The sequence below is a fragment of the Pinus tabuliformis genome, chromosome 4_2, assembly GCF_031772625.1.
Source record: "Pinus tabuliformis cultivar Carrire ecotype Pingquan chromosome 4_2, CPIR1, whole genome shotgun sequence".
Classification (NCBI taxonomy): domain Eukaryota; kingdom Viridiplantae; phylum Streptophyta; class Pinopsida; order Pinales; family Pinaceae; genus Pinus; species Pinus tabuliformis.
The window spans coordinates 448,369,753-448,396,887 of NC_142304.1; the positions used below are offsets into that span (position 1 = coordinate 448,369,753).

Sequence of the window (27,135 nt, forward strand, 5' to 3'; positions counted from 1 at the left end):
GGGACAAGTTAGGGACTTTGTACCAATTTAAGTCTTTGGTAAATAAACTGTTCCTATGGAAAAGGTTGTATAACCTGAGGATGAAGGATGGAGACTTGGTGACAGAGCATTTGAACGCCTCTTCTATGGTAAGCCAATTGTTATCAGTTGATATTAAAATATCAGATGAAGATAAAGTGCATCAATTTGTTGTGTTTTCTACCAGATTCGTGGGATAGTCTGGTTGTTGAAATAGGTAGCAATACAGCTACCTTGCAATTTGATGAAATAGTCTCATCATTGCTGTCGGAGGAGATGAGACGGAAAAATATGGAGGGCCAGAATGGTGATGCCTTGTCTGTACAAAGGACGGTCCCAGAACATAAACAAAAATAAGTCCTCCAGTGGGAGATCTAAATCTAGAGGGAGATATAAATTCAGAAAAACTTGTAAAGGTGTGCTGGGAATGCGGAACGGAAGGGCACTTCAAAAAGGACTGTAAATCTAAAGCTCTTGAGAAAGGAAAGGGATCTGACGATGCTTCTTCTACGAAGGCGAAAACCACCTCAGATGAAGGTGGAGATGTGTTCTTGGCTTCTTCTTCAAGTACACATGTAGATCATGAGGCATGGTTGATTGATTCAGGTGCATCCTTTCATTTCACTCCCCATAGGTAGTGGTTCTGCGAGTATGAGAAATATGATGGTGGTGATGTCTTCTTAGGGGATGACAGTAAGGCTAGAATCGTCGGATGCGGAAAAGTCAAGCTGAAGTTGCAAGCTGGAAGGTTTAGAACACTTTCGGGTGTTCTACATATTCCTGCATTGACTAGAAATTTGATTCTTTAAGCAAGATGGATGATGCAGGTGTAAAAACAGTATTCGAGAAAGATACTTGCAAGATGGTTTGGGGAGCACTAGTATTGATGCAGGGAGTTCGGATTGAAACTCTGTACAAGCTTTTGGGTAGCACTGTTATTGATGGGTGCAACAGTTCTGTGGTTCCTGAAAGTGGAGCAGAAAATTTAGTGGTCTCTAGAGAAAAGACCATGCTATGGCATCAAAGGCTTGGACATATTGGAGAGAAGGACCTTCGAATACTTCATGGTAATGGTATGGTAGAAGGTATGTCTAATTGCTCTCTGGATTTCGATTTCTGTGAACATTGTGTATAAGGGAAGCAGAATCGGGGAGTTTCCCCGCTGGGGCTAAGAGGGTGAAAGGGATATTAGAGCTTGTGCATAGTGATGTGTTTGGACCTGTGTCGGTTCCATCACTAGGTAAGTCTGTGTACTATGTATCATTTATAGATGACTTCTCAAGGAATACATGGATATATTTCCTTAGGAAGAAATCTGAAGTCTTTGACAGGTTTAAAGAATTTAAGGCTTTGGTGGAAAACCAAACAAAGAAGAAGATAAAGGTGCTGATGACAGATAATGGTGGAGAGTTCTGTAAGAAGGAATTTGAAGAGTTCTGAAAGAAGTGTGGTATAGCACGGAAGAAGACTACTCCATATACACCTCAACAAAACAGAATTGTAGAAAGAATGAACATGACGTTGATGGAAAAGGCAAGGAGCATGCTTAGTAGTGTCGGGTTAGGACAAGAATTCTGGGTAGAGGCGATGGAGACTGCATGTTACCTGGTTTGTTGGCATTATGACACAGGTGTGGCGCTATGGCATAAGTGTTGTCCTTGATGGCAACTCACTCAAGTGGCAAATCACAGTTAAGGCTCTCAAAATGATAGAAAATGAGATACCCACAGGTGTGCCGAACAAAAGCCTCGGACCCGTAGGTGCTCCGAACAAGAGGTGCGGACATAACCACAGGTTCTCCAAACAAAAAGTGCGGTCATCAAATTCACACACTTTCATGCAGAGAAGCGCGCGCACGTGGGAAATTTTATGATTGATCCATGGTATTTAGTCCGATGTTTTTGATCCTATGGTTTTGGTCTGTGGTTTTTGTTCCTAAAGTATTGAACCCCGGTTTTGGGTCCCTTGTATTGGCTTTCTATGGTTTTGGTCCATGGTTTGAGTAAGGGCTTGTCTATAAAAAGGAAAGGAGATCATTTGGCTGAGCACTCATGTGTTGAATATCTTAAGGAAAGCAAGATCTGAAATTTTGGTGATCGGTTGGTGAGTGATAGCTAGATCTGAATCAAGGAGAAACCTGAGCTTTATAAGGCGGATCTACTGATGGGTCGAGATCTCCTTGGCGCATGATCAGATCTGTAAATCTGATAGTCTGGGGTATACTTGAAGTTTGAAAATCTCTATAACCGTAGGACCGCAGGTGCGACACGGTGCAGGTGTGGAGATCTGCAAGCCAGTGAAGGAGAAAGTGCGGAGATCCGCAGGTCTATCAAGGAAAAGGTGCGGAGGTTCGCAGGTTTTGCACACCGCAGGTGCGGAGGTTCGCAGGTTTTGCACACCACAGGTGCGAAGTTCGCAGGACTGACACAGTGTGGGCACGGAGACCCGCAGATTAGACTCAGAGAAGCCGCGGATGTGCGCAGGTTTCTATTGGTGAAGTTGCGGACTTTTCTTGAAATCTGTTTTAACTGCTTCTTTCTGTTACTGCTGTGTTCTGGGTTTTGAATTAGTGTCTGGTTACTGGTACTGTGTTCTGAGAAGTTATTGATTTCGTAGTTGCACAAGGAAGTTGATTAATTGCAGATCTATTTGAAGTTTGATTGATATTCATGGATCCAGTCTGAAAATTCATGAAACGTGGTCCTTGAGAGAAAAGAGAAGGTTGTAGCTTTCTGCAGGTTGAAGCCTGCGTGCTGGTATAAGACTGCACCAGTATAGAAGCATTGTAAAAAGAAGTTTCTAATTGAAAGAAGATAAAGACATATTGCAGCAGGTGGTTTTCACCCACAATGGGTTTCCACCTTATATCTTGTGTTCTTTGGTGTGATTGGTTGCTCTATTTTTCTTGTTCCTGTTTACTGTTATATGGTTCTGACACTCAGATTAATGATCCACATCTGAAGAATATATTGAATTATAACTCTGGAAGGTATACACAAGTTTCATTAGTTAGAACTTCAAATATTAGTTTAAATTAAAAAAGAGTTTGATAATACTGATTCACCCCCCCCTCTCAGTGTTATTTCCAAGGTGGAAGGTTTAGAACACTTTCGAGTGTTCTACATATTCCTGCATTGACTAGAAATCTGATTCTTTAAGCAAGATGGATGATGCAGGTGTAAAAACAGTGTTCGAGAAAGATACTTGCAAGATGGTTTGGGGAACACTAGTATTGATGCAGGGAGTTCGGATTGGAACTCTGTACAAGCTTTTGGGTAGCACTGTTATTGATGGGTGCAACAGTTTTGTGGTTCCTGAAAGTAGAGCAGAAAATTTAGTGGTCTCTAGAGAAAAGACCATGCTATGGCATCAAAGGCTTGGACATATTGGAGAGAAGGACCTTCGAATACTTCATGGTAATGGTATGGTAGAAGGTATGTCTAATTGCTCTCTGGATTTCGATTTCTGTGAACATTGTGTATATGGGAAGCAGAATCGGGTGAGTTTCCCCTCTGGTGCTAAGAGGGCGAAAGGGATATTAGAGCTTGTGCATAGTGATGTGTTTGGACCTGTGTCGGTTCCATCACTAGGTAAGTCTGTGTACTATGTATAATTTATAGATGACTTCTCAAGGAATACATGGATATATTTCCTTAGGAAGAAATCTGAAGTCTTTGACAAGTTTAAAGAATTTAAGGCTTTGGTGGAAAACCAAACAGAGAAGAAGATAAAGGTGCTGAGGACAGATAATGGTGGAGAGTTCTGTAAGAAGGAATTTGAAGAGTTCTGTAAGAAGTGTGGTATAGCACGGAAGAAGACTACTCCATATACACCTCAGCAAAACAGAATTGTAGAAAGAATGAACATGATGTTGATGGAAAAGGCAAGGAGCATGCTTAGTAGTGTCGGGTTAGGACAAGAATTCTGGGCAGAGGCGATGGAGACTGTATGTTACCTGGTTAATATATCACCTTCATAGACGTTAGAGGATAAGTCTCCGTAAGAGGTATGGATCGATAAGAAACCCTCTCTTTCACATCTGAGGATATTTGGCTGTGATGCATATGTACATGTTCCAAAGGAGAAAAGAACCAAGTTGGATAGTAAATCTGAAAGGTGCATCTTTATTGGGCATAAAGATGGTTTGAAAGGTTATAAGCTTTGGAACTCAGAAACAAGGAAGGTTGTGTACAACCGAGATATGGTGTTTAGAGAGGTGAAAGATGTTATTAAACATGAAGTCCTACCAAAGGAACTTGAGAAGATATAGTTTGAGCTAAAGGAGGAAGAATCAGACTCTACAGTAGAAGAGGAATCAGAAGATGAAGAACCACAAACTCCAGCCGGGAGAAGATCAGTTCGAGAAAGAAGGCAGCCAAAAATGTATATTCCATCTATTTTCTATTCATATTTTGCTTTATCTATTACTGATGATGATCCCAAAACTGTGAGGGAGGCAATAGATTCAGAGGATGACAAACTCTGGAAAGAGGCTGTGGTTGATGAAATGGCATCTTTGGACAAAAATGAGGCTTGGGATTTGGTGGAGTTGCCGACTGGAAGGAAACCCATTGGAAGAAAATGAGTGTTTAAGAAGAAGGTGAATGCAGAAGGCAAGGTGGAGAAATGCAAAGCTCGGTTGGTAGCAAAAGGTTATTTCCAGGTGTCGGGAATTGATTTTGGTGATATTTTTTCTCCTCTTGCCAAGGTAGCTTCTATTATATTACTTTTATCTGTTGTTGTTGCTTTTGATTTTGAGGTAGAACAGATGGATGTGAAGACAACATTTCTTCACGGGGATCTAGAAGAAGAGATCTACATGAAGCAACCTGAAGGCTTTGCGGTGAAGGGTAAGAAAGTACTGGTATGCAAGTTAAAGAAGTCTTTGTATGGGTTAAAACAGTCACCAAGGATGTGGTATCAGAAATTTGATACATTTATATGGGGACTTGGCTTCACCAGAAGCAAAGCGGATCATTGTGTGTATTTCAAATTAATTGGTGATCGTGTTATTTATTCGGTCTTGTATGTGGATGATATGTTGCTGATTGGAAATAATAAAGAAATTATCTAGGATTTGAAGACCCAATTGTCCTCCAAGTTTGACATGAAAGATCTTGGTGCTGCAAACTATATTTTGGGCATGGAAATTAAACGAGATCACGCAAAGATGAAGCTCTGGTTAAACTAGAGGAAGTATGTCGAGACAATACTGCAGAGGTTTAATATGCAGGATAGTAAATCGGTGAAGGTTCCTATTCCTGTAGGTGTAAAGTTATCTGCTGAACAATGTCCCAAGACACACAAAGAGGAAGAGGACATGTCCCGTGTTCCATATGCAAGTGCAATCGGTAGCCTGATGTATGCAATGGTCTGTACTAGACTAGACATTGCACATGCAGTGGAAGTATTGAGCAGGTTTATGTCAAAACCAGGGAAGGAACATTGGACAATAGTGAAGCGAGTTTTCAGGTATTTGAGTGGCACTAGTGATTATGGTCTGTGCTACCAAGGAAGACCGAGATTTGACAGAGTTTTGGACATCCGTGGCTTTGTTGATGCAGACTGGGATGGAGATCTGGATCAGAGAAGATCTAGAAGTGGGTATGTGTTTAACCTATTTGGAGGTGCAATCAATTGGATGAGCAAGAGACAGTCTGTAGTGACACTTTTAACTACAAAGGTAGAATACATGGCAACCACTCATGCAAGTAAGGAAGCAGTTTGGTTGCAGAGATTGTGTTCAAGCATGGGGTTAGTACAATGAGCTATAACGATAGACTGTGATAACCAAAGTGCAATTTTCTTGGCAAAGAACCCTTCTTATCATTCATAGACAAAGCACATTGATGTTCAGTGTCGCTTTGTGAAGGATATGGTTGAGGACAAAAAGGTGTTGCTGGTAAAGGTGGAGACTTTGAAGAACACTGCAGATGCCTTGATGAAGTCTGTGAGCACTGAGAAGTTTTCTTGGTGTAGAGAAACAATGGGTGTTGCAGGGTTGGACCAATGACTAAGCTCTCCTGTGGCCCCCTGTGGAAAGAAAACAACAAGTGGCAGAATGTTGGGTGTGTGTTATATTCTTTCCACGACTAGCCCCATGAGCGAAGCCGAGGGGTTAGAGGGGGGGCGGTAGCCCCCGTGCACGGTGTCCGGGGCAGTGCCCCGAGATTTTTGTTTTGGACCCTATATTAGGTGGGTGGACCTACCTATGGTTTTGTGCATGGATTTCACACATGGTTTTGGACTAATGGTTTTTTGCCCATGGTATTTTGTAGATCTGGTCAAGGGAACTACGGTTATGTTCTAATCCAGGGTTAATGGATTGGGGTTTATGAATGCTTCGACATGTACATATATGTATTGTAACATTGAAAGGAATATGATGAAAAATCAATCTAGTAGTCCCGATTTTGGGATCTAGGGGAAAATATTTGTGTATATCTGTTTTATGTTTTATGCTCTTGCCATTGTTTATTTTCTGTTTTTAAGAATTTGTTTGCAGGTAATTTTTGTACAGGGTTGAAACCTACAACCAACATGCCTCTATCAATGAACCAACTCCATTAGGTCACTGAACACAACTCCAATCTGCTCTTTAGCTGATCGTTAGTCCTTCAAAGCATCGACACATCAAGACCCCTGTCGAGTTTTTCACAACTTTGTATTTGAACAACTCTCAACTGCCCACTGCTGCTCCTCGGCTCCTTTGGGACTTCTTGCCCACTCGCTGTTCCTTAATCCTTCAAGGACACAACTCTTAGGTATTTCTTCCCACTAGTGACTTCCTGTGATGCCTGATGAAGACACACTTAGGGCATGGAGGGCTGCCACCTATCACTGTTAAACGTCCTTCTTCAACAATGAACTTGGGCTGATGTAATCTTCTCCCTTGACCTCCTTCCTTCGTCCTTCAAGGATCAATCCTGAGCTTACAAGTCTTCACCCTTCTTGCAGCTGCCAAAGTCCTTCTTGTCAACTGACCTAGGGCTACTAAGACCATCCACTTGTTGCCCTCCTTACAGCCTTAGGATGACCTTCCAATTCTGTCCTCTTCTAGGACCTCATCCACTTAGCAAAGAACAACTTGAAACACCATACTATATCTGATATGTAACTTTGCTTTGTGCCCTAGAGTTTGAGTTTTTCGACCCACTAGTTAGCGCTTCTTGACCTACTGCAACAACCCTTAACACTGCCTCAAAACTCCTCTAAGTTCTGTGCTATGATGCCTTCCTTCAAGCCCTGCCTTCCTTTTGTACTAGACCTTCTCCAAGGTTGTCATAACAAACTCTGCATGACTTGATTTGACTGCTGCTATCTCTGGTGTATACCTTATGTTCCTTGCACTAGGATGTCTGCCAAATGTCCTAATCTAAGACCCTACATCCTATAGTGATTTAATACAAAATGCCCAATATTGTCTATTTACATATAACAGTGACTCCTTGACTCTATGACAAACCCTAGAAGCACACAATGGGTGCTTTGACCTAAAAATAAATTGACCTTGAGCATGAAACCCATGCTATAAAATAATAATAATACATTTTTTCTCTCTTTTACATCAAATACAAAAAATCAATAGCACATAGATTATTATGAAGACCGAAACTAGTAGCAAATTTCAACACTTTGTCCGTTTAAGGATCAACCCCGGGCTTCAACAATTCTGTCACTCCAACCAGATTTGATTTCCTTCTCAAATACTGGACTTAGGGCACCAAAGACACCTTCTAATTGCCCTCCAAATAGTACATAAGATATCCACCAAAACTGTCCCAAACCTGGAAAATCAATCTAGTAAACAACACCAACTTAGAAGGAAACTTACCATACCTGAGATGCTAACTTCTATCCCAAATCTTTGGTCCTGTGCATGCACTCAAGACTGCAACTTTCTGCCCCTGGTTAGGGCTGCTTGTAGCAGCTGCTAGAGCTCTCCTACTCGGCCTCAAACTGCTACAAAAACTTCACTCCTTCCTCTTCTAACAAGTCGATTCCTGCGCTGTACTTTTGAGACTACTCGGCCCTCAATACTAGCCACGTGTAGGCCATATGACCCTCCCAATCTAGGCTACAGGAGCTCCGCCTCCTCAAACTGCACTGAAATCTGCGGTCTATTCCCAAGAGAAACAACACTTCAAACTATGCACAAAACTACCTAGAATTCATCCTCCGACCCTCTTCCTCAACCAGATCTGATACCATGTAGACTCTGAAACTGGATTTGTTATTTTTTGACCACGTGTTACATCAAATCCGGATCGTGTCCCGTTCAGACACAACGTGTCACGAAATCCGGACACAAATCCGACAAATCAGGACCCACGCGACCATAAAAGGGTGAAAATGCTTATGTTTTTTTATCATTTTGTGTCATTCCTTTTGCAAGAAGTGAGCTGTGGGTTTGCTATTAGGAGTTTGGAGCAAGGAGCCAAGGGTTTGGAGTGTTTTCAAGGAGATTCAAGCAACATGTAAGTGCATTTCCTCTCTATTTTTTTGCATTTGTATTACAACAGTTTGTATATGCATTTCTTTTACAAATTTGTGCATGTTTTGTTTATTTTTTTTTTACAGTGTTCATGGCTCAATCAAGGGCAGCAGGTAGGTGGCAAAGGAAAGGGAAGAATGTCCCCATTGGAGATGCCCCTCCTCCCCCAATATCATCAGAGTCTGTTGCAAGTAATGTTGAGGGAAGACTTTCTCCTAAAGGTAACATTGAGAAATATCCTTTGCGGAAATATGTCACAAGAGAGGATGGGCCAAGCGGCAAGGGGAAGGGAGGAGGAAAAGTGAATTGGAGATGCAACTTTTGCCACAGTACTTTCACAAGCACATATTTTCGTGTAGAAGGCCATTTGTTGGCTTTACCAGGTTGTGGAGTTGGAGCTTGTACATAAGTTCCTTTACAAAATAGGAAAGAAATGGAAAAAGAGTTCACTGTTGGTATGGCAAATGTGGCTGCAAAATTAAAATAAAACAAAAATGATGACCCCCTTCCATTTTTTAGGAAAGGCACCACCAAATTTCCATTTGAGAGTTCTATTGGGGGATAAGCAACAAAAAGAAAAGCAATTTCACTTGGTCCAATGGACAAGATTTTTCGAAAAGAGAAACGAGAAGAGCTTGATCTCACCATTGCCTTTTTTTCTATCAAAACTTCATATCCTTTAATGTTGCACGTTCACCTCTATTTATTGATATGTGTCGAGCTCTAATTCACGGGTCTCCGTCATGGTATGTGTCTCTTGGTTCAAAGAAGCTTAGAACCACATTGTTGACGAAGACAAAAAAAGAGGTGCAAAAAATGCTTGAGCCTATTAAAGCATCATAACCAACATCTGGGGTTAGCATTGTTTCTGATGGATGGACAGATCCAGCACGACACCCACTCATCAACTTCATGGTGTCTTCCTTGAATGGTCCAGTTTTCTTGAAAGCAGTGGATACACTTGGAGAATACAAGGATGCACAATATATGGGTGAGTTGTTTATTTAAGTTATTGAAGATGTAGGTGTTGATTCTTGTTTGCAAATCATTATAGATAATGCACCTGTTTGCAAGGCTGCTGGCATGATTGTGGAAGCTAAATATCCACAAGTGTTTTGGACACCTTGCATTGTCCATTCATTGAACTTAGCACTGAAATCCATTGCTTCTGATGTGCTTTGGATTGGTAACATTATTGAGGATGCATGGCATATCTGTAACTTTGTACAAAATCATACAAATGCCCTCACTATCTACAAGGAGTACAACAATCTATCATTGTTGAACATTGCCGATACATGGTTTGCCTCTTCATTCATCATGTTGAAGAAGTTGAGGGAGGTCAAGACCTCTCTTGGGGCCATGGTTATTTTAGAGTTTTGGTCTTTTTGGAGAAAGACAGATCAACTAGCATGTAAAAGAGTGAAGGACACAATGCTAGATGATGCTTGGCGGGAGAGGGCAGATCTAATTATTCAGATCATGGACCCTATCGTTTCTTTGCTTCGATTTACAGATATAGACAAACCCATCCTAGGAGAGGGTTATGAGGGATGGGATTCTATGATTGAGTCTGTGAGGAGCATTATTCTACAAAGTGAGTGCCCCGAGGATGAGACATCACCAGAGGCCTCTGTGGTACTATACAAGATATTCTTGTCAGCAGATGGGACAAGAATTGCACACCTTTACATTGTTTGACTCACTCATTGAACCCAAAATACTACAACCATGAGTGGCTGAATGGTAGACCTTTCGGCAGATTCCCTCCTCACATGGATGGTGAAATCTCACAGGGGAGGAAAGATGCATTCAGGCGGGTTTTTCAGGATAGAGCATTGCTTGATGAGGTGGAGGATGCCTTTGCAGAGTTTTCCAATGGCATTGGTCGATTTGCAGGATATGATGTGATTAGAGACAAGGGGGCTAAGAAGCGCTATTCTTGGTGGGCAAATCATGGGGCAACAAGCCCTCCTCTACAACAGTTAGCCATGAGACTCCTCTCTCAGGTGAATTCATCCTCTTGTTGCGAGAGGAATTGGAGCACATATGGGAATCCGTATAGTGTTAAGAAGAGCAGGCTTGAGCAGTGCAGGGTAGAGACAATGGTGTATGTGCACACCAACCTTCGTCTTATTTACAGGCAGAGGGAAGAGTGGTTGAAGGGAAAGACAAAGATGTGGGATGTCTTTCCTGATGATATGGGTCTGGACAACAGTGTTGAGTTGGCATTGGCCAACATGGATCTCAATGATCCAGTGCTAGAGCCTGTTAGATTTGATGATGGTGATACTGTAGAGGGGTCATCCTCCACACCAGCAGATGTAGAGGCGACTATGGATACAGGGGAGGAGGATGCAGAGGAGAGCAGTGGTGACCATGATGATGAGGATAGTGATGCTGATTCTGATGATGACTATGAGGATTGATGACTCATGAGTCATGGGCTACCTACTGCCTTGAGGCTTGTATACCTGTAGTTGTTTTGTATTTTATATTTCTATTTGCCATTGGCATTGCACTACCTATGTAACACATTTTGATTTTGATGACTTAATGAGAAAACTACAGCTGTCAGTGTCTTTATCTTACTATCTTGTCTTTCTCCTATTGGATCATTGATGAATTGAATATGTATTATGATTTATGATTTATCATTTATGAATTTAGAATTTAGAATTTATGATTCATTGATTTATCATTTATTTGACATGTATTTGAATTTTGTATGTACTATGCATGCTATAATGTTACTAACTTACTTTGTAAACAGTAAAACTTACATCTAGATGAAGATCTATGTTTGAAATCAATGAATTTGTATCATTAATGAGAATTTGTGTAAGAAATATTTAATTTTTAATATATATATATATATATATATATATATATATATATTTTAATAAAATAATATATAACGTATCTGAACGTGTCCTGTTCCGGGGGGTCAACGTGTCCAAATCCGACACTCGAATCCTCGTATCCGACGAATCCTAAATCCCCGTGTCAGGTTACTTAGCATGTAGAAAATCCACGAAATTCTGATCTGCTAATTGAGCAATCTGAAATAAAATTTCTTTTCATATAGACACAATTTCTCTACTAGATGCAGCGGAATAGGAACCGAAATAAAAACACAGTCACACAATTCAAAAACACAGAATTGTCTAGGGAACCCAACTAGGAAAATCCTCTGCTTGTTTGAGATTTTTATTGATAGAGAAACTGAGCAATTGATCTCTTACAAAATACAGCTGTTTCAATTTGAAAGACACATTTGTCTTTCTTGCTTGATCTAAGCTTGAAACCTTTGCAAGACTGCTGATCTCTTCTGCCCTCTACCAACCTGTGCACAAGCTTCTGTTGCACACCCTGCCTCTCACAAGCTCCATGCACAAACTCGTGCTTCCTATTGCTTGATATCAACAACTCGGGCTCACCAAAACAATGATTAAACTTGTGCCTTCGTTCCTCCTTTTAAAGGCAATTTGAATGGTTAAAATTAGTGAGTTTTCTATTTATGGAATGATTTTGTGATTGATTGAGTTAGCATGACTTAACTGCTCATGCAACTCGCCCTATTTCAATTCAACCACCTGAAACTCAATCACTTGTGTTTTTCCTCAATTGACTCACACTAGAAAATCAAGAACTCGACTTTCAATTACAACACATTAGTTTAACTGCATCCTAACTCGTCCCAATTTTTAGGGACTGATTCCTAAATTATAGGAACTCTTCCTAATTTATAGGGAATTTCCTAATTTTTAGGAACTCGAGTCATGCACAAGAAGGAACTCGTTCTGGCTTCTGTGATTAAAGGCTAAGCACAAATCAAGGAACCCTTTCTCGCTAATATTTTCAACATGATTTTCATTCCATTTATAATAAAACTTTTTCCTCTTCAACAGTGACATTACAATCCTTCTTTTTTGACAAGATGCATCCTATTATCAATGGGCAGCAACCATGCTCTTCCCAACTTTTGGAGTATTACAATGCAATATAGCTGGCTTACAATAGTCTTGAAATATCCCTTTCTGTAAGAGGCTGCAGGTCTAGGGTATCTTTTCTACCAAGCTGCCCCCAAGAATTGTACCTGGCCCCAAACACTTGAAATGCTTGAATGGACGAGATGGTCTGCAAGAGGTGAAACATGTCTTGGAGATATCAACCTTTGTGGGGGTTTTGAGACACCCCACTTTAACATCTAATGAAGTGCCCCTGGACAGTCACACTTTTCACAGCCCAACTAGATCAATAATTACTAATTAGGAATGCCAGAGTTCCTTCCTGTATGTGCATCTGCTGATCAATACTTGAAAGTACATAGATTTCTTTAGGAATAATCAGGAAAATTTCATGATTCAAAATGTTCTGCTTGGAAGGAAAGTTGAAATCATGGTATTTAAAAATGATGGCTTGTTTTCTTTGACATGTACTAAAAGAAGCCCAAAAAAATGTTTCCCTGATGGAGGATTATATCATTTGTAATTTTTTTTTAATCAGAAAAGTGCATGAATCATGAATTATGTGCTGAGGCATGACTTATATCCTTTGACAGAGTAAAGTAATACAAGCAACCAAAAAAACAGTTCTATAGTCTAGAGTCTAGACAATTAGTGCCTCTTCTGAGGTCACTGCCAAAGTAAATTTACTTTATAAAAGGCATCCCAGTCTGGAGATGCATGGATATTAGCAACAAATCTCCCATAAAGTTCCGGATTAATGCTTGTAAGTTAACAAGAATACATGGGAAACAAAATGGGTAAATCTTCCAATGAGAAATGGGGTCAGAGGGTTTCTGGGTAAGAAATGTTTCCCCTCCTGCACACTAAGAATATAGTATACAAGTGTTAATTTAGTGAATCCAAATCCATTCAAGACCCAAAAGTAAACCGCCGTATATAATTCATCAATGTTACATGTCATATTACATTGATATTATAATGGGCAGGCCTTTTTTTCTGTTCTGAAATAAACTCTGCAATAATGAAATGTAGAATTCAATAGAAATGTAACTAATATTTCATTCCTTCAGTCATGCATGTAATGACACAACTGCCATCTCTCCCTTAGCCAATAATAATAATAATACCACTCAAGTTGTCTTTTCATAAAAAGGAGGCTTCCAATTGGGAGAGTGGTTGGGAGAGCCATTCTCTTCCAAGTAAGTGTACGCTTTGTGATATATATTGGAGATCCTGATTCAGAGATGATATCGTGATGAGGACTATACTGTTTCTCTTTTGTTTGATTTCTTCTTTTACAAACTAGTCTTAAGGATTCTGTAAGAAGATACGTTTCCTGAAACTTTAGAATTGTTGGAAACTATATTTTTTTGCAATGTGTTCAATACTTATAACTGGGTTGATTTGTTTGTACTCTCTAACAGAATTGAGTATCAATACAATATGCACAGGTGTTTGGAAGGGGTGGAGAGGAGATGGATTTCCTCCGACAGCAAGGAGTTGAAGTAAAAGTCATTCCGGGTATACTTGTTATTGTATATTTTAGACTGGGGATCAAACTGCTCAAAGTTAACAGTGGATTGATGAGATTTTTTGTGTTTTCTTAATGAACGAAAATAAATATTACTGCAGGAATCACTGCTGCTTCAGGTATCGCAGCGGAACTGGGAATCCCATTGACACACCGGGGTGTTGCGAATAGGTACCATACTTTATTTTTTTTAATGCATGATAAGAGAAGCTGGTTTCTGAATGCATGAATTGCTTTCTTTCCTATTTACCTTGAAACCAGTTTGTAAACAAATGACGTTACGAATAAAAAGATGATGTTTTCTCTTTGGGTATTTTGCACCTTCTGTTTTAGCTCTCATTGAAACTTCATTAATTTGCAAATTTTAGTCAATGCAATAATTTTTCACTTGAGAGTTGAGACTTTTCCAAGTACAACTTCAATTTAGAGAGCTTGGTATATCCAACCTTTCTAATGTCCTCTACGAATTGAGGACAAATGGGACTCATTAGCCTATCCATCCCCGTAGGCTATAGTCCACCTGAAAGGGGAGAAACCCCAAAATACCCATTGTTGGGCAAGTTTTGGGGCATCTGGGCGAAGAAACCCAAAATTGGGGTTTTGACTCGAGTAAGATTGACTCAATCAATTGAGAAGATGAAACCCCTTAGAAAATTTATAAATAGAGGAGGCTTGAATTCATTTTGGAGCATCATTGTGGATCAAAATCAATTGTTCTTGAGCATTAGCTCTGAGGGTTATTAGACCCCTCCTCTCTCTTGTCAATTTTGGTGCTGAGAGATTCCACCCTAGTTGACATTTCCATTCCCTTCATTCTGTTCAGGCAACATATTCTTCTTTCTTTAGTTTTGAGCACAGGGTGGAAATTACATTGAGGAAGATTTGCGAATTCTGGTCTGGAAGCACAGTGGAAGTATTGTGGATCTAGAGAAATAGTGAAACATTACCCTTGCAATTGTTTAACACAGGAGAGCAGTGAAGGTTCTAAATCTGGGGTAGGTTTTGATGAAAATGGCTAGGAAAGACAATGAGGAGTCTCCAAGGTAGCTGAGTTTGTGGAAAGTCGGAAGAAATAGGACCTGGCTCATCTTGGATCTGGAAGCCCTCAAATTATTGAGCAGAATCAAGCCAGGATCCTGAAGCCAGCAAACTCGAATATCTCTTCTGTGATTAGATTGGGAATCCAAGGGCTAATCAAGATATAGGCTCACGGTTATTTCATCAAAGCATTTCAATATATACTTTGGTCAGACTTCCAAACATTCCTAGGGCTTCAAGGACATCATCCCTGTGGTCATCAAAGGCAGCTGAAGACCCATCTATGCAATTTGTTACGGTTTCTGGTATCAACAGAGCTTGATAATAAGTGTGGCATCTGTAGCAATTCGGAAGGTGGATTTCGGCCAACAAGTCAAGGCTTTTCTTGGCCTCCCAGGCAGTGGAACTGAGTCCGTAGCAGACAAAGCAAAATTTGAAGTGAAAGTTCGGGATCTGAAGCAGTAGCGGAATAGATTGGTATTTGATAGTTCGTAGCTGTAGAATTGATCGAAATCAATGTTTTACTTGTGTAGGACTGTATTAGAATAAACAAGAACTATGATATGGGCGTGTGGCATTGTGAGAAGTACTGAACATATTGTGTTGGATTAATTTATGAACTTTTTCTAGCAAGAACAATACATGATCTTGTTGGTTTGGTTGTATTATTAGCTTAAGGATATGTGCTAACTAAATGACGTATTGTTTTGTCTGTGCACCACTGGTTAACTGTTTGAATTAACTGTGTATTAAAAGATTTTTGTGAAACCCTAGTATAAGAAAATTGCCCTGAATCACTACAGTGGTATCGGAGCAGAAATCTTGCCAGCCTGGACGGTATGTGAAAATGGAACTACCACAATCAAATTTTTGGGAAAAGTATGCAGAGTTTTGGGAACAACAAGCAATGTCTTGGAAGAGGCTAAAAGAGCAGCAAGCAGAAAGGATTCGAAGGTTTGAAGAATTCAACAAAATGCCGCAGCATCTAAGAAAAGTATGGAACAACTTCTGGAATTGTGGCAAGAAAAACAAATTGAGCAATACTGATGATAAGTCCAAGACTGTAGAACAAAGTACAGGAGGCACTGGGGTAGAGACAAAGGCATGGTCGTCGCTATACAAGAAGCAGACATGTGTCCATGAAAACCATAAACTTAAGTAGTCCTGTGGTGAAAACACGAACCAAACCTCTAGTTCATCATGTCAGTTTAACTTGAGCCAATCTCAAACTAGAATTGGAAACAAGGGATTCAGTTTTCATTTGGATGATAAGGGTGGAATTAAAGGTAATCACCTAGCTTGCAGTGAAACACCTCTAATGTAGTCTGAGGATGGTAAGACCATTAAAGATGTCACCGTTGAAAAATGTGGCAGCACTTCAAAAGGTACCGAGGTTAACCTGCTGGCAACAAGTTCTGCAGCTAGTGGTATGGTTGATTCAAATACTCCAATAGAACAATGTCCTTGTACTGATGCCACAAAGATGAGCAATTATGAAAAAGCAAATCAATGCACAAAAGAAGCTACAGTAAGGACAAGCGAGTCCCAACTGAACTTTTCAGTTGTCAAAGAGCAAATCAAACCCCTTAATGCAACTGAGTCCCTCTATAAAGAAAGTATGGACAGTCTTCCTCTCATTGAGACAACAGACTTTGTTGGCTCGAGTGGGTTCAAAAATGACAATACCCTGAATGTGGAGTTAGATACCGGATGCTCATTTATCAGTATTGAAGATGGTTCACTTTCTTGCAGTCAGGCTTCCAGCTGCAGTGAGATCGTAAATGTTGATACCCTGGAAGGTTTTGTTGAACATGAGTCACATTCTTGCAGTCGGACTTTCCGCCCCAGCCAGATTGTAACCGTTGATACCCTGGAAGATTTCGTTTTTGAGGCTAAGAAAGAGAAGGAAATTATGATGAAAGCTATGAAATTAATTCGCTCCTTGAAGGCAAAAGAGGCTGCAACTCAACGTGCCAAGGAAGAGGCAGTAAAAGATGGTGTGAAGACTGCAAATCTGCCATGTATGATACCACACTTTTCAAAGCCACCTATATCTACTGCTTCTTTTGCAACCAAGTCACCTACTCTTCCACCACCATCCTCTACTCTGCTAGTTCATGTCCAGCAACCTGAAGTAACAAAGACTTCTATCCACATTCTTCCTGATAAAGGCTCGCAGGTTGATTGCCAGTCATACTGTACAGTTAATCCACCAGAGGGCCACTATGTAACATCTGTATCCTCTTCTGGGGCATTTGACCATGAGCTCCAATATGAACATACTACAGCTAGGACATTCCTAGACTTGCCCATTAATCAACTTCATGATGTCTCGCTACAAAGTCACCCAAATTCAATGTATTGAGGTGATAAGCAACTTAATGACACCAATTTACTAAGATTATACTCTTATGGAAAGCCTAGTCAACTGCAAGACCAATTTGAGATTGCACAACCAATATTGGATTTTAGGTTAGATGGGCTACATCCTATGGGTTTGGAGCAGGTTGCTCAAATTTCACCTCCAATGCATCAACCCATGTGGCAGTATCGTCTGGACGCAGATCATAGATATGATGATCTAACACAACTATCTCAAGACGTTGGATTTGGAGCTTCTCATATTGGAAATTCTATTTTCACTAATCAATCTAATCCCAATTCTCTGATGCAAGGGGATTCTTCTCCATCTTTATGCCAATCCAGGGAAGGTTAGCAGCATGCACAGGTGCAACAAGCTCACAATGCTTCAAATCATGTTCAAGAGCACCTTGTTGAGAAATCTAGGGCATTCAAAGTTACAAGATTTCTCTGCTGGATAATTGCTTGTGATGCACTTTTACTTCTTAGCTTATAATCTTTTCTTCGTTATGTTATTATTGTGTTTTCTTCATCAAGACAATTACCAATATGCACAATAAAAGACAAGTGACACGATATGTAGGCTTCTCAGCCATGGCCAAAACCTCTCACCTCTTGAGAGGGAAACCCGATCGAAATTCTTCTTCCAGATCTTCAATTGATAAGAACCAAGACCATGACACAGACCTTTGACTCTAGTATCCTCTCAAGAACCTTGTCACTAACCTTGATGCTCTGCCTCTCTCCTTCCTTGCCTTTCTTCTTGATCTTGGACTGCTCTTCTCAGTTCCTTCTAGAGAAACTTGGTCTCTATTCTTCACACTGCTCTTTCTTGACTTACATGTGTGCTTTCAATACAATCTTTTTCTAACACTGTTGTGATCGTAAAGGAAGACAAGCTTAATGTTGGATCAATGGATGAATTTTGGAAGCTTCATCCTGAGGAATAGGGTTGTCGCAATTACTATCAAGAACAATCTCACTCATTCGCTGTTTGCACTGAGAAATGTGATTATGATCAGGAAAGAAGAACAAACAATTTGGTGCGTTTCTTTGATGATAAAAGATTTGAAAATGTTACACCATATACGCTGCTTGATGATAATAAACAAACACGCTGCTTCCTGAGATGTTCATTCACAAATGACAACAAGTTGTATTATTGTGTGGGGACCATGTGTAAGTATGATGAAGACAATGAACCAATGAGAGGCCAAATTGTGGTCTTCTCAGTTGAAAACAGGCAACTGCAACTTGGTATTGAAGATAAGGCAGTGAAACAAGAATTTGATGCAAATTTAAATGCTTTAAAATACTGCAAATAGAACTAAGAAAGAAAAACCTTCTATTTTGAAAAATACGTCACATAATAAACTCAAAATCCTAATAAATACCAAGAAATATTTTCATTAAGCTCCAGGGAGAGGAATACTCCCACTATTCAACGATGGATTACAAATGAGGAAGTTCATCATTTATATAGTGGGTTTTAGGGGGCTTCCTTTACATTAAAATAATATTATTTAAGGGATGGGATTTCCTTAGATCTAGCATAAAAAAACTAGATCTAACTAACTTTCCAGAAACTAAAAAAAATAATAAAATAAGTGGTCAATGACACATGTACAATGAAAAATCATAAACCCCTCAATGGTTGACAAGAAGAGCACAATGCTTGAATAAAATATCTGATCCTTTTGAAGAGGTAGTGCAATGGCCATTTTGGATTGGGTTGAACTAAATAGTTGGAGGAAAGGGTCAAAATTTCTTGATAAATAATTCCTAACGACCCCTTTGAATAGGTCCATGATTCAACCTCCTTGATATATGCTTTGAACCTTTGAAATCAATGAACGATGCCTATGACAACCTTTAATGCTTTAAAATTCAGAATTTATATTATGGAAAGGAAGGCATGTGATTACTTGATTGTTAGTGTATTGCTGGTCTTGTTATATTTGGAGTTTGCATTGGAGTATGAGAATCCCATGCTCACGGGAGACTCTAAAAACTGTTGGAAAATGCAACTAGTTTCGGTCTTCATAATTGTCATTGTACTCGTGTAATTAGGTATATCTTATGTTACAAGAAAAAGAAGAAAGAAAAATATTATTTTTAGCATGGGTTTCATGCTCCATTTTGATGGTCAACAAGGTCAAGCATGTTCTTCATGCTTCTAGGGTTTGTCAAATCAAAAGAATATATTTTTTTTGAGTCAAGAGAGTCTTTATCATTTGTATAAGACCCTATTGGGCAAGTTGTAACATGTAAAAGATATTGTTTTGAGTCTAGGAAGTCAATGTAGGCCTCCATGCACAAGTCAACCCTATCAATGACATGTTGACCTAGAAGAGGCTATTCAACCTCCTCAAATTGGTATATAAGAGTAGCTTCGACGTCTTTAGAACACAATTCGATTTGCAACAAGAACTTGATCTGAAGCAAGAAAAACATAATAAAAGGAGTGAAAGTCAAAGGAGAAAAGAACTTATTTTTAGACCTATTTTCTCTCACATGTGCGAAGGAATTAGGGTTTTTGCGGTTGTTGCAGGTCTAGATTGTAGACTTGGAAGGAGGATTGAAATCTTGTTTTGACATAGTTTGGCTCTTATTGACTTTGGAGACTTTGACTAGTTTGAACAAGGATCTCTTGGAGAGCTTACTCTTGAAAGTAAGCTAGTTTTATTGTGGTCTAGAAGCCGGAATTACAGATTTGAAGCAGAAGACTGAAATTTCTGAAGTGAAGCAGATTTGGTGAGATTTGACCTTGGTTGACTTGGTCAAACTTTGACTTGTTTGGGATTGATTCTTGGAGGGTTAACTTGGTGCTTGGAGGAGGATTGGTCTAGGGTTTTGGGTCTTGGTTTTCTCATTTGAAGCAAATTCTATAAGAAGAGAAGAGATTCTTTTTGGGTTTTCCCCTTGGAGGAGTTTTTCCCTAGCTTGGAGCCTACTTGTGTCTATTGTCTTTATTGTTTTATTCTCTTGATAATTGTTTGATGAAGAGAATCTAATAAAGAATAAGAAGAATCTAACTAAAGATCACAAGCAATTATTAAGGATAAGGAGAAAAACAAAAACAATATATTCACTACTTGGTTCCATGCATGGTGAATGAAGTTCCTAGTTCCGTCATTGATTCATATCCAAATGACGAACATCTAGACCTACCATTGAGCCAAAGAATCAATAGTTTTGTTGAGGGATATTGAATAGTTTCTACAAAATATATTCTTCTCCCTCTATGCCACATTTGGGAAATTTTAAGTGGTGGAACAAAGCATTTGGGTTTTCCTCTAGTCTCTTTTTCATGAAATGTGAAGGAAAAGGCTAGCATTTATTTGCATATAGTTCTCAAATGCTCCCAACATAGCCTTACATGGAAAATGCATTACAAGTCGAATTGTTGGCTTGAATTTTTTGGTGCTAAGCAATACCTCGTCTCCCAATTTGACTGCGAACATTGTGCTCATTGGGTGCTAGAATGTGATTGAGAGGTAATCGCTGTCTACATTGAATTTTTGCCTGTGCCCTCAACTATTCCACTCTTAGATTATCTTCCAATATACTTTGTCTGTGTAGATATGACATTGCAATAGAAGCGATTATTATTTCACTTATGAGCAAGTGGCTTTATTGGTTTAACTTCAATTGGGTTTGTATCTTGATTTGCTCAACATGACACTTGGGATTGGCCCAAGGCTTTGTGAATTATGATCCCTATGCATAACGCCTCCATAGACCATCTTTAACATTCCCCTTTAATCCTCATCAAATACGCAATGTTCTAGAATAGGGATTTCAGCCTCACTTGGAGAGGATTCCCAGCCAAAAATTGAACAAGTAAAGTCATGGAGTTGGCCTTATGTACCCAAATCATCCCCTGCCTAAATGGTGGTAACATGTCCTATCCAACTTGTAATCATGAATTATTATTATTTTAGGCCTTTTTAGGCTAATTTTAGGGAAATCAACCAACTAGCTCCTATATAACTTTATAAGTAAGAGGTTAGTTTACCTTTGAATTGATTGTGATGCTTGGAGATCAATTCACACTAGCTACTTGTCTTTTCTTGCTTGTGTGCTATGGAGCACTAGTGTAGCAAACTTCTCTTGGAGGATATTTTGTGGATAGTTCTTTCTCTTGGTTGATTATTGGTGGTCTTTGATGACATGTGCCATGCAAATGTGAGTTATCATCTGCCAATCTTGTTCTTGTTGATGAATTAGGGTTTATTAAAACTTTCACCGAGGTTTTGTTGTTTTTTTATGGCTCAAAAATCCCATTGCACAAGATTTTTCATCAAGATCTCTTGAGGTGACCTAGGTTTAGCTGCCTCTTTGAATTTTCCAATAAAATAGAAGGACGCTAGGGTTAAAGAATTGATGGACAGTAGTTTGTCTCCCTTGATCTCTTTGAATTCACATCCATCTCTTTTCTTCCAAGGATTTTTACTCCTAGATTACTTTAGCCCTAGATTGAGAAAGACACAAGTTATATCTGTTTTGCCAATCCTTTAAAACCCTAAATAATCTTCTTAATTTATTTTTTTTGAGAGTAAATTAGGGTTTATTTACAGCAAAATTTGAAAATCATACATTTTCAGCATTCTTTGTTTTGGTTGTCACTGTTTTGGATTTGTTTGCAATTGATTTGAAAAGAAAAATTATCAATTTACATGCATTTTTCAGCCATAATTTAGGGCTGACGTCTAGGGTTTAGTGTGTTGTTATAAATAATTGTACCACAAAAAACTTGCTGTAATTTACTTTCTTGTTTACTCATTAATTAACCCTAATTTTAGACTTTTATTCATAGATCCTAAGGGCTTTTTCTTAATGCTGTTGTAACTTATTTGTTACCTGCAATTTCTGGTTTAAAACCCTAGTTTATGACAGCTAAGTATAATTTCTTGATTGTATATGTTTGGGAATTTATTTGAGCCTATATTGGTTGACCTAACCCTATAGACTGAGCCATAGGAACCTTTGAATTAACACTCTTGGAATTATATGTTAATCCACCTGAAACCCTAATTGTTACATTCTTATTCCTTGGTGACTCTTGCTCTAGAACCCCTGGGGGGCATTTAGGTTAAATTGGGTTACTTGATCCCTAAGATCTACTAGGGAAGCCTCCCTTGTGTTGGATTGTTTCCATCATTCAAACAAGGGGACTTGTTGCTAAGGTGATAGTGGTAATAATCCTATTGTTGCACTCAATCTAGGTTGCTTAGTGAGGCTTTGCACTAAGGTGTTAGATTTTGCGGTGACAAGCACAATAATTGGACATATTAACCTGGAGGTATGATCTTGGATGGAGCTGAATCCAGGTCTCTGAGGAAATCTCATTTGATTTACCACTTGACCAAAATCCACCTGATGGTTGCAATGATTGTTTCATTGTAGAGGAGCTTAGAGATAAAATTATTAATGGATGGTTTGTAATTGTGATCTGGCAGTGCCAGTTCACATCCCTTTATTAAACCATCACCCAGATTATAGACTTCCACAGTTTTTGTGTCATATCTTTTTTGAAGCAACTGCAACCATCAATAGTTTAATAGTTCTTATAATGTGAATGAAATTGGTTCTTCTTTATAAAGGCCCATGGCTTGCATTTCAACCACATAAAATTTAAAAATTACTAGTCTTGGCATTCTGCATGAAACCCTTCTAAAATAAAAAATGAGTCACAGGGAAGAGCTATCTAAATTCATCTTAATGTGCAAGATGAATTGTTATTGAAGCAAAGTTGGGTTGTTCCAGTAGCTAGCAAATTGTTAGCAATGTTTTTATCATAAATTCAATTGGGTGGAACCTTAACATAGCACTGTATCATATAAATCTCAGATTCTCAACTTCATCAGGCACAACAATTTCGAAACTCAGGCTGCCATATTTTGGTGAGCTTGTGGTCACCATGTCTTATTTTAGTTGTTTGTATAAAGTTGTAATTTTGGTCTCAAATATGACTGCATATTCAGTAAAGCCACAATCTTCTTTCTTCTGAGGTCATGCGTAGAAATATTTTCTGTTTTGGATGGCAAAATCACATTCACTGTTCACAAAATTGGCACTTTCAGCAGCTTATACTAGAGATTTGGGTGCTTTGGTTCTGGTTGACACAAGTTTGGAAACTGATTTTGTTTCTGAAATATTTGGTCTGAATATCTAATTAAGCTCAGAAGAAGTTGGTTTTACCGACTGCCATGGATGATGATGTTGCAATATTTATCTGTACATTATTTTAAACATACAGATTTCTATGCTTATTATTGATTATGTACTGGTGGTAGAATGCATGTTTTGCATTTCATTAGATTTCAACAAATGAACTCTGGGTATGGTATTTCTTTCTGAGAAAAGTGTGTGCTTGTCTCCTTCAGTGTTAGGTTCCTCACAGGCCACTCTAGGAAAGGAGGCACTGATCCAATATTTTTGGACAGACATTCGGCTGATCCTGACTCGACACTTGTAGTCTACATGGGGTTGGCAACTCTTCCAGGCCTTGCACACAAACTAATATCTGATGGCTTGCCTCCTGTAACTCCAGCTGCTGCTATTGAGCGTGGGACTACTTCTCAACAACGAGTGGTATTTCTTCTAATTTGGTCACTTACTATGTCAGTCAGTCTATTAAAAGGATACCTGTTCAAGGGTTTGAAATGCATCACCATATATGACATGAGTTCTTGTAAAGGGAAGCTATTTTAATAGCAATCTGTTTTCTCCCATTCTCGTTCCTTCATTCTTAGTTGCTACTGTGTTTATGGCATATGCATCTAGTTATAAGTATTGTGACTTTGGTAGTATACAATTTTTTTTTATATGGTTGCTAAGCTTTTTTTTGTCCTTTTTGTTTTGATACTTTCCCTTACAAGTTTGCATCTTTGAGTTCATTGATTCAGCAGCATTCGATGTTTTTCAGATTTATTCATGATTTATTTATTGTATACCGATGCAATGATACCTTCAATAGTAATTTGTTGCTCTTTTCTCTTATTCGTGCTGGACCAAGCATTTTTGCATAAGATACATCTATAAAATTATGTGCAATGCACTGCCTGATACAATCACACAGATCTCTTAATCAATTCCTTGATTCTTTCGGTTACTGTTTTACTTCATCAGCTTGGATCATGACAACGCAAGTTCATTTATTATTATCATGTTGTGTTTGCTGCCTACTGAGATCATACACTGCTTGTTAACTGTTCCCTCATCCGTTAAAACCCTTATTTTTTGTTGTTCAAACTTTTTACCATATCTGTCTGCCTAAACCTTTCTATGTTTTTGTTTCTCAAACGCTCTCCTTTTTTGCGTATTTGAGATATATATGTGTTATACCTATAGTATATTCTTTTCTTTTGACCCATATATTGAACTTTTGAACATACCTTTCTGATAGCTATTTATGTCAATTAATTGCTGTCACTACCTCTCGCAATTGCATAAAACATGGCCTATATATGCTATATTTCATCCAACTCTTTACCATATGGTTTCCAATCATAGCTTCATCAGCTTCAAGCTGTCATAAAAATTACAGTAGCTATTCTGATTAAGTCACGCAGTCACGCAGATCTCTTAATCAATTCCTTGATTCTTTCTGATACTGTTTTACTTCATCAGCTTGGATAATAACAACGCAAGTTCATTTATTATTATCATGTTGTGTTTGCTGCCTACTGAGAGCATACACTGCTTGTTAACTGTTCCTTCATCCGTTAAAGCCCTTATTTTTTGTTGTTCAAACTTTTTACCATATCTGTCTGCCTAAACCTTACTATGTTTTTGTTTCTCAAACACTCTCCTTTTTTGCGTATTTGAGATATATATGTGTTATACCTATAGTATATTCTTTTCTTTTGAACCATATATTGAACTTTTGAACATACCTTTCTGATAGCTATTTATGTCAAATGCACTGCCTGATACAGTCACGCAGATCTCTTAATCAATTCCTTGATTCTTTCTGATACTGTTTTACTTCATCAGCTTGGATCATAACAATGCAAGTTCATTTATTATTATCATGTTGTGTTTGCTGCCTACTGAGATCATACACTGCTTGTTAATTGTTCCCTCATCTGTGAAAGCCCTTATTTTTTGTTGTTCAAAAGCCCTCCTCTTTGCGTATTTGAGATATATATATGTGTTATAACTATAGTATATTCTTTTCTTTTGACCCATATATTGAACTTTTGAACATACCTTTCTGATAGCTATTTATGCAATGCACTGCCTGATACAGTCACGCAGATCTCTTAATCAATTCCTTGATTCTTTCTGATACTGTTTTACTTCATCAGCTTGGATCATAACAACGCAAGTTCATTTATTATTATCATGTTGTGTTTGCTGCCTACTGAGATCATACACTGCTTGTTAACTGTTCCCTCATCCGTTAAAGCCCTTATTTTTTGTTGTTCAAACTTTTTACCATATCTGTCTGCCTAAACCTTACTATGTTTTTGTTTCTCAAACGCTCTCCCTCTTTGCGTATTTGAGATATATATGTGTTATACCTATAGTATATTCTTTTCTTTTGACCCATATATTGAACTTTTGAACATACCTTTCTGATAGCTATTTATGTCAATTAATTGCTGTCACTACCTCACGCAATTGCATAAAACATGGCCTATATATGCTATATTTCATCCAACTCTTTACCATATGGTTTCCAATCATAGCTTCGTGAGCTTCAAGCTGTCGTAAAAATTACGGTAGCTATTCTGATTAAGTACGTGTTATAAAAGTAGGATAGATGTTTCTATAAAAGACATGATTATGATGAGTTTGTATTTCAATGTGTGGACAGGTTTTTGATGAGCTTCAGAACTTGCCAGATAGGGTTATAAATGCTCATCTAGTCTCGCCTACACTGATCATGATTGGAAATGTGGTAGCACTTTCAACATACTGGTCAACAAATTCAAATAAAGGACAATCAGAGCAGAATAAAAACAAATCTGCATTTTTGGAAGCAATGTGATATAATGGAGACCAGTAATGTGTGCAATACACTTGCAATACATTGCCTCTTGAAATCAAAGGGGTTGGTAGCAGAAAACCCAAATCGTATAATTCTGGTCTCACTTGTTTCATGGTACCTCATTCATTTTTTGTAAGATGCAGAAACTGGGTGATAGAGGCAAAGTAATCAATAATTATGGTCATATTCTCACTTTTCTTTCAAAGGTTAACACTTGGTCTACCGACATATACTGACCATGACAAAATTGACCAGGTCTTTGGGTTAGCCAGGGAGATTCGTTAATGGCTGACCAATCTGAATCTTCCTTCAGTTGTAACTTGCAGAAACACTGTAAGCTTCAACATGAATAATATCTGACTGTGGAGAACCATGGTCTCAATTTGTAACAGAATTTTTTTCTCAAATCTTTTCCTTTTTATTGTAATAACCAGATCTCTGTCGGTACATTTATCTTCTGCTAGAATTCAACAGGGGAGAAAGCACGGAATGGATGCTGTACCTATGCATAATGTGTATCTGAATTTCTACAAAATGTTATATTCTTAACTTGTTTTGATTTATATGCATCAAGGTACTTAGCCTGAAAAACCCCGCCTGATTTGAGTTCCTTATACTTGATTCAATCATGATCTTGGCTACAATATTTCTAAAGCTTATCTTCTTGGGTGCAATTGTGCATTATAAATCTGTCCATTTGTCTACTGAAATGTTATAATGT

At 38.6% G+C, this 27,135-nt stretch overlaps 1 protein-coding gene across 1 annotated transcript in view; it reads left to right on the forward strand.

Annotated features, from left to right (window-relative positions):
• The window catches only part of LOC149169898 (S-adenosyl-L-methionine-dependent uroporphyrinogen III methyltransferase, chloroplastic-like), a 49,069-nt gene extending 22,249 nt beyond the window's left edge, over positions 1-26,820 (forward strand). The window contains exons 3-6 of the mRNA XM_089428851.1: positions 13,935-14,004; positions 14,116-14,185; positions 23,803-24,010; positions 26,241-26,820. Coding sequence (XP_089284977.1) covers positions 13,935-14,004; positions 14,116-14,185; positions 23,803-24,010; positions 26,241-26,414 — 522 coding nt within the window. The 3' untranslated portion in view covers positions 26,415-26,820. The remainder of the gene's footprint in view (positions 1-13,934; positions 14,005-14,115; positions 14,186-23,802; positions 24,011-26,240) is intronic.
• The last annotated feature ends 315 nt before the right edge of the window (positions 26,821-27,135 follow it).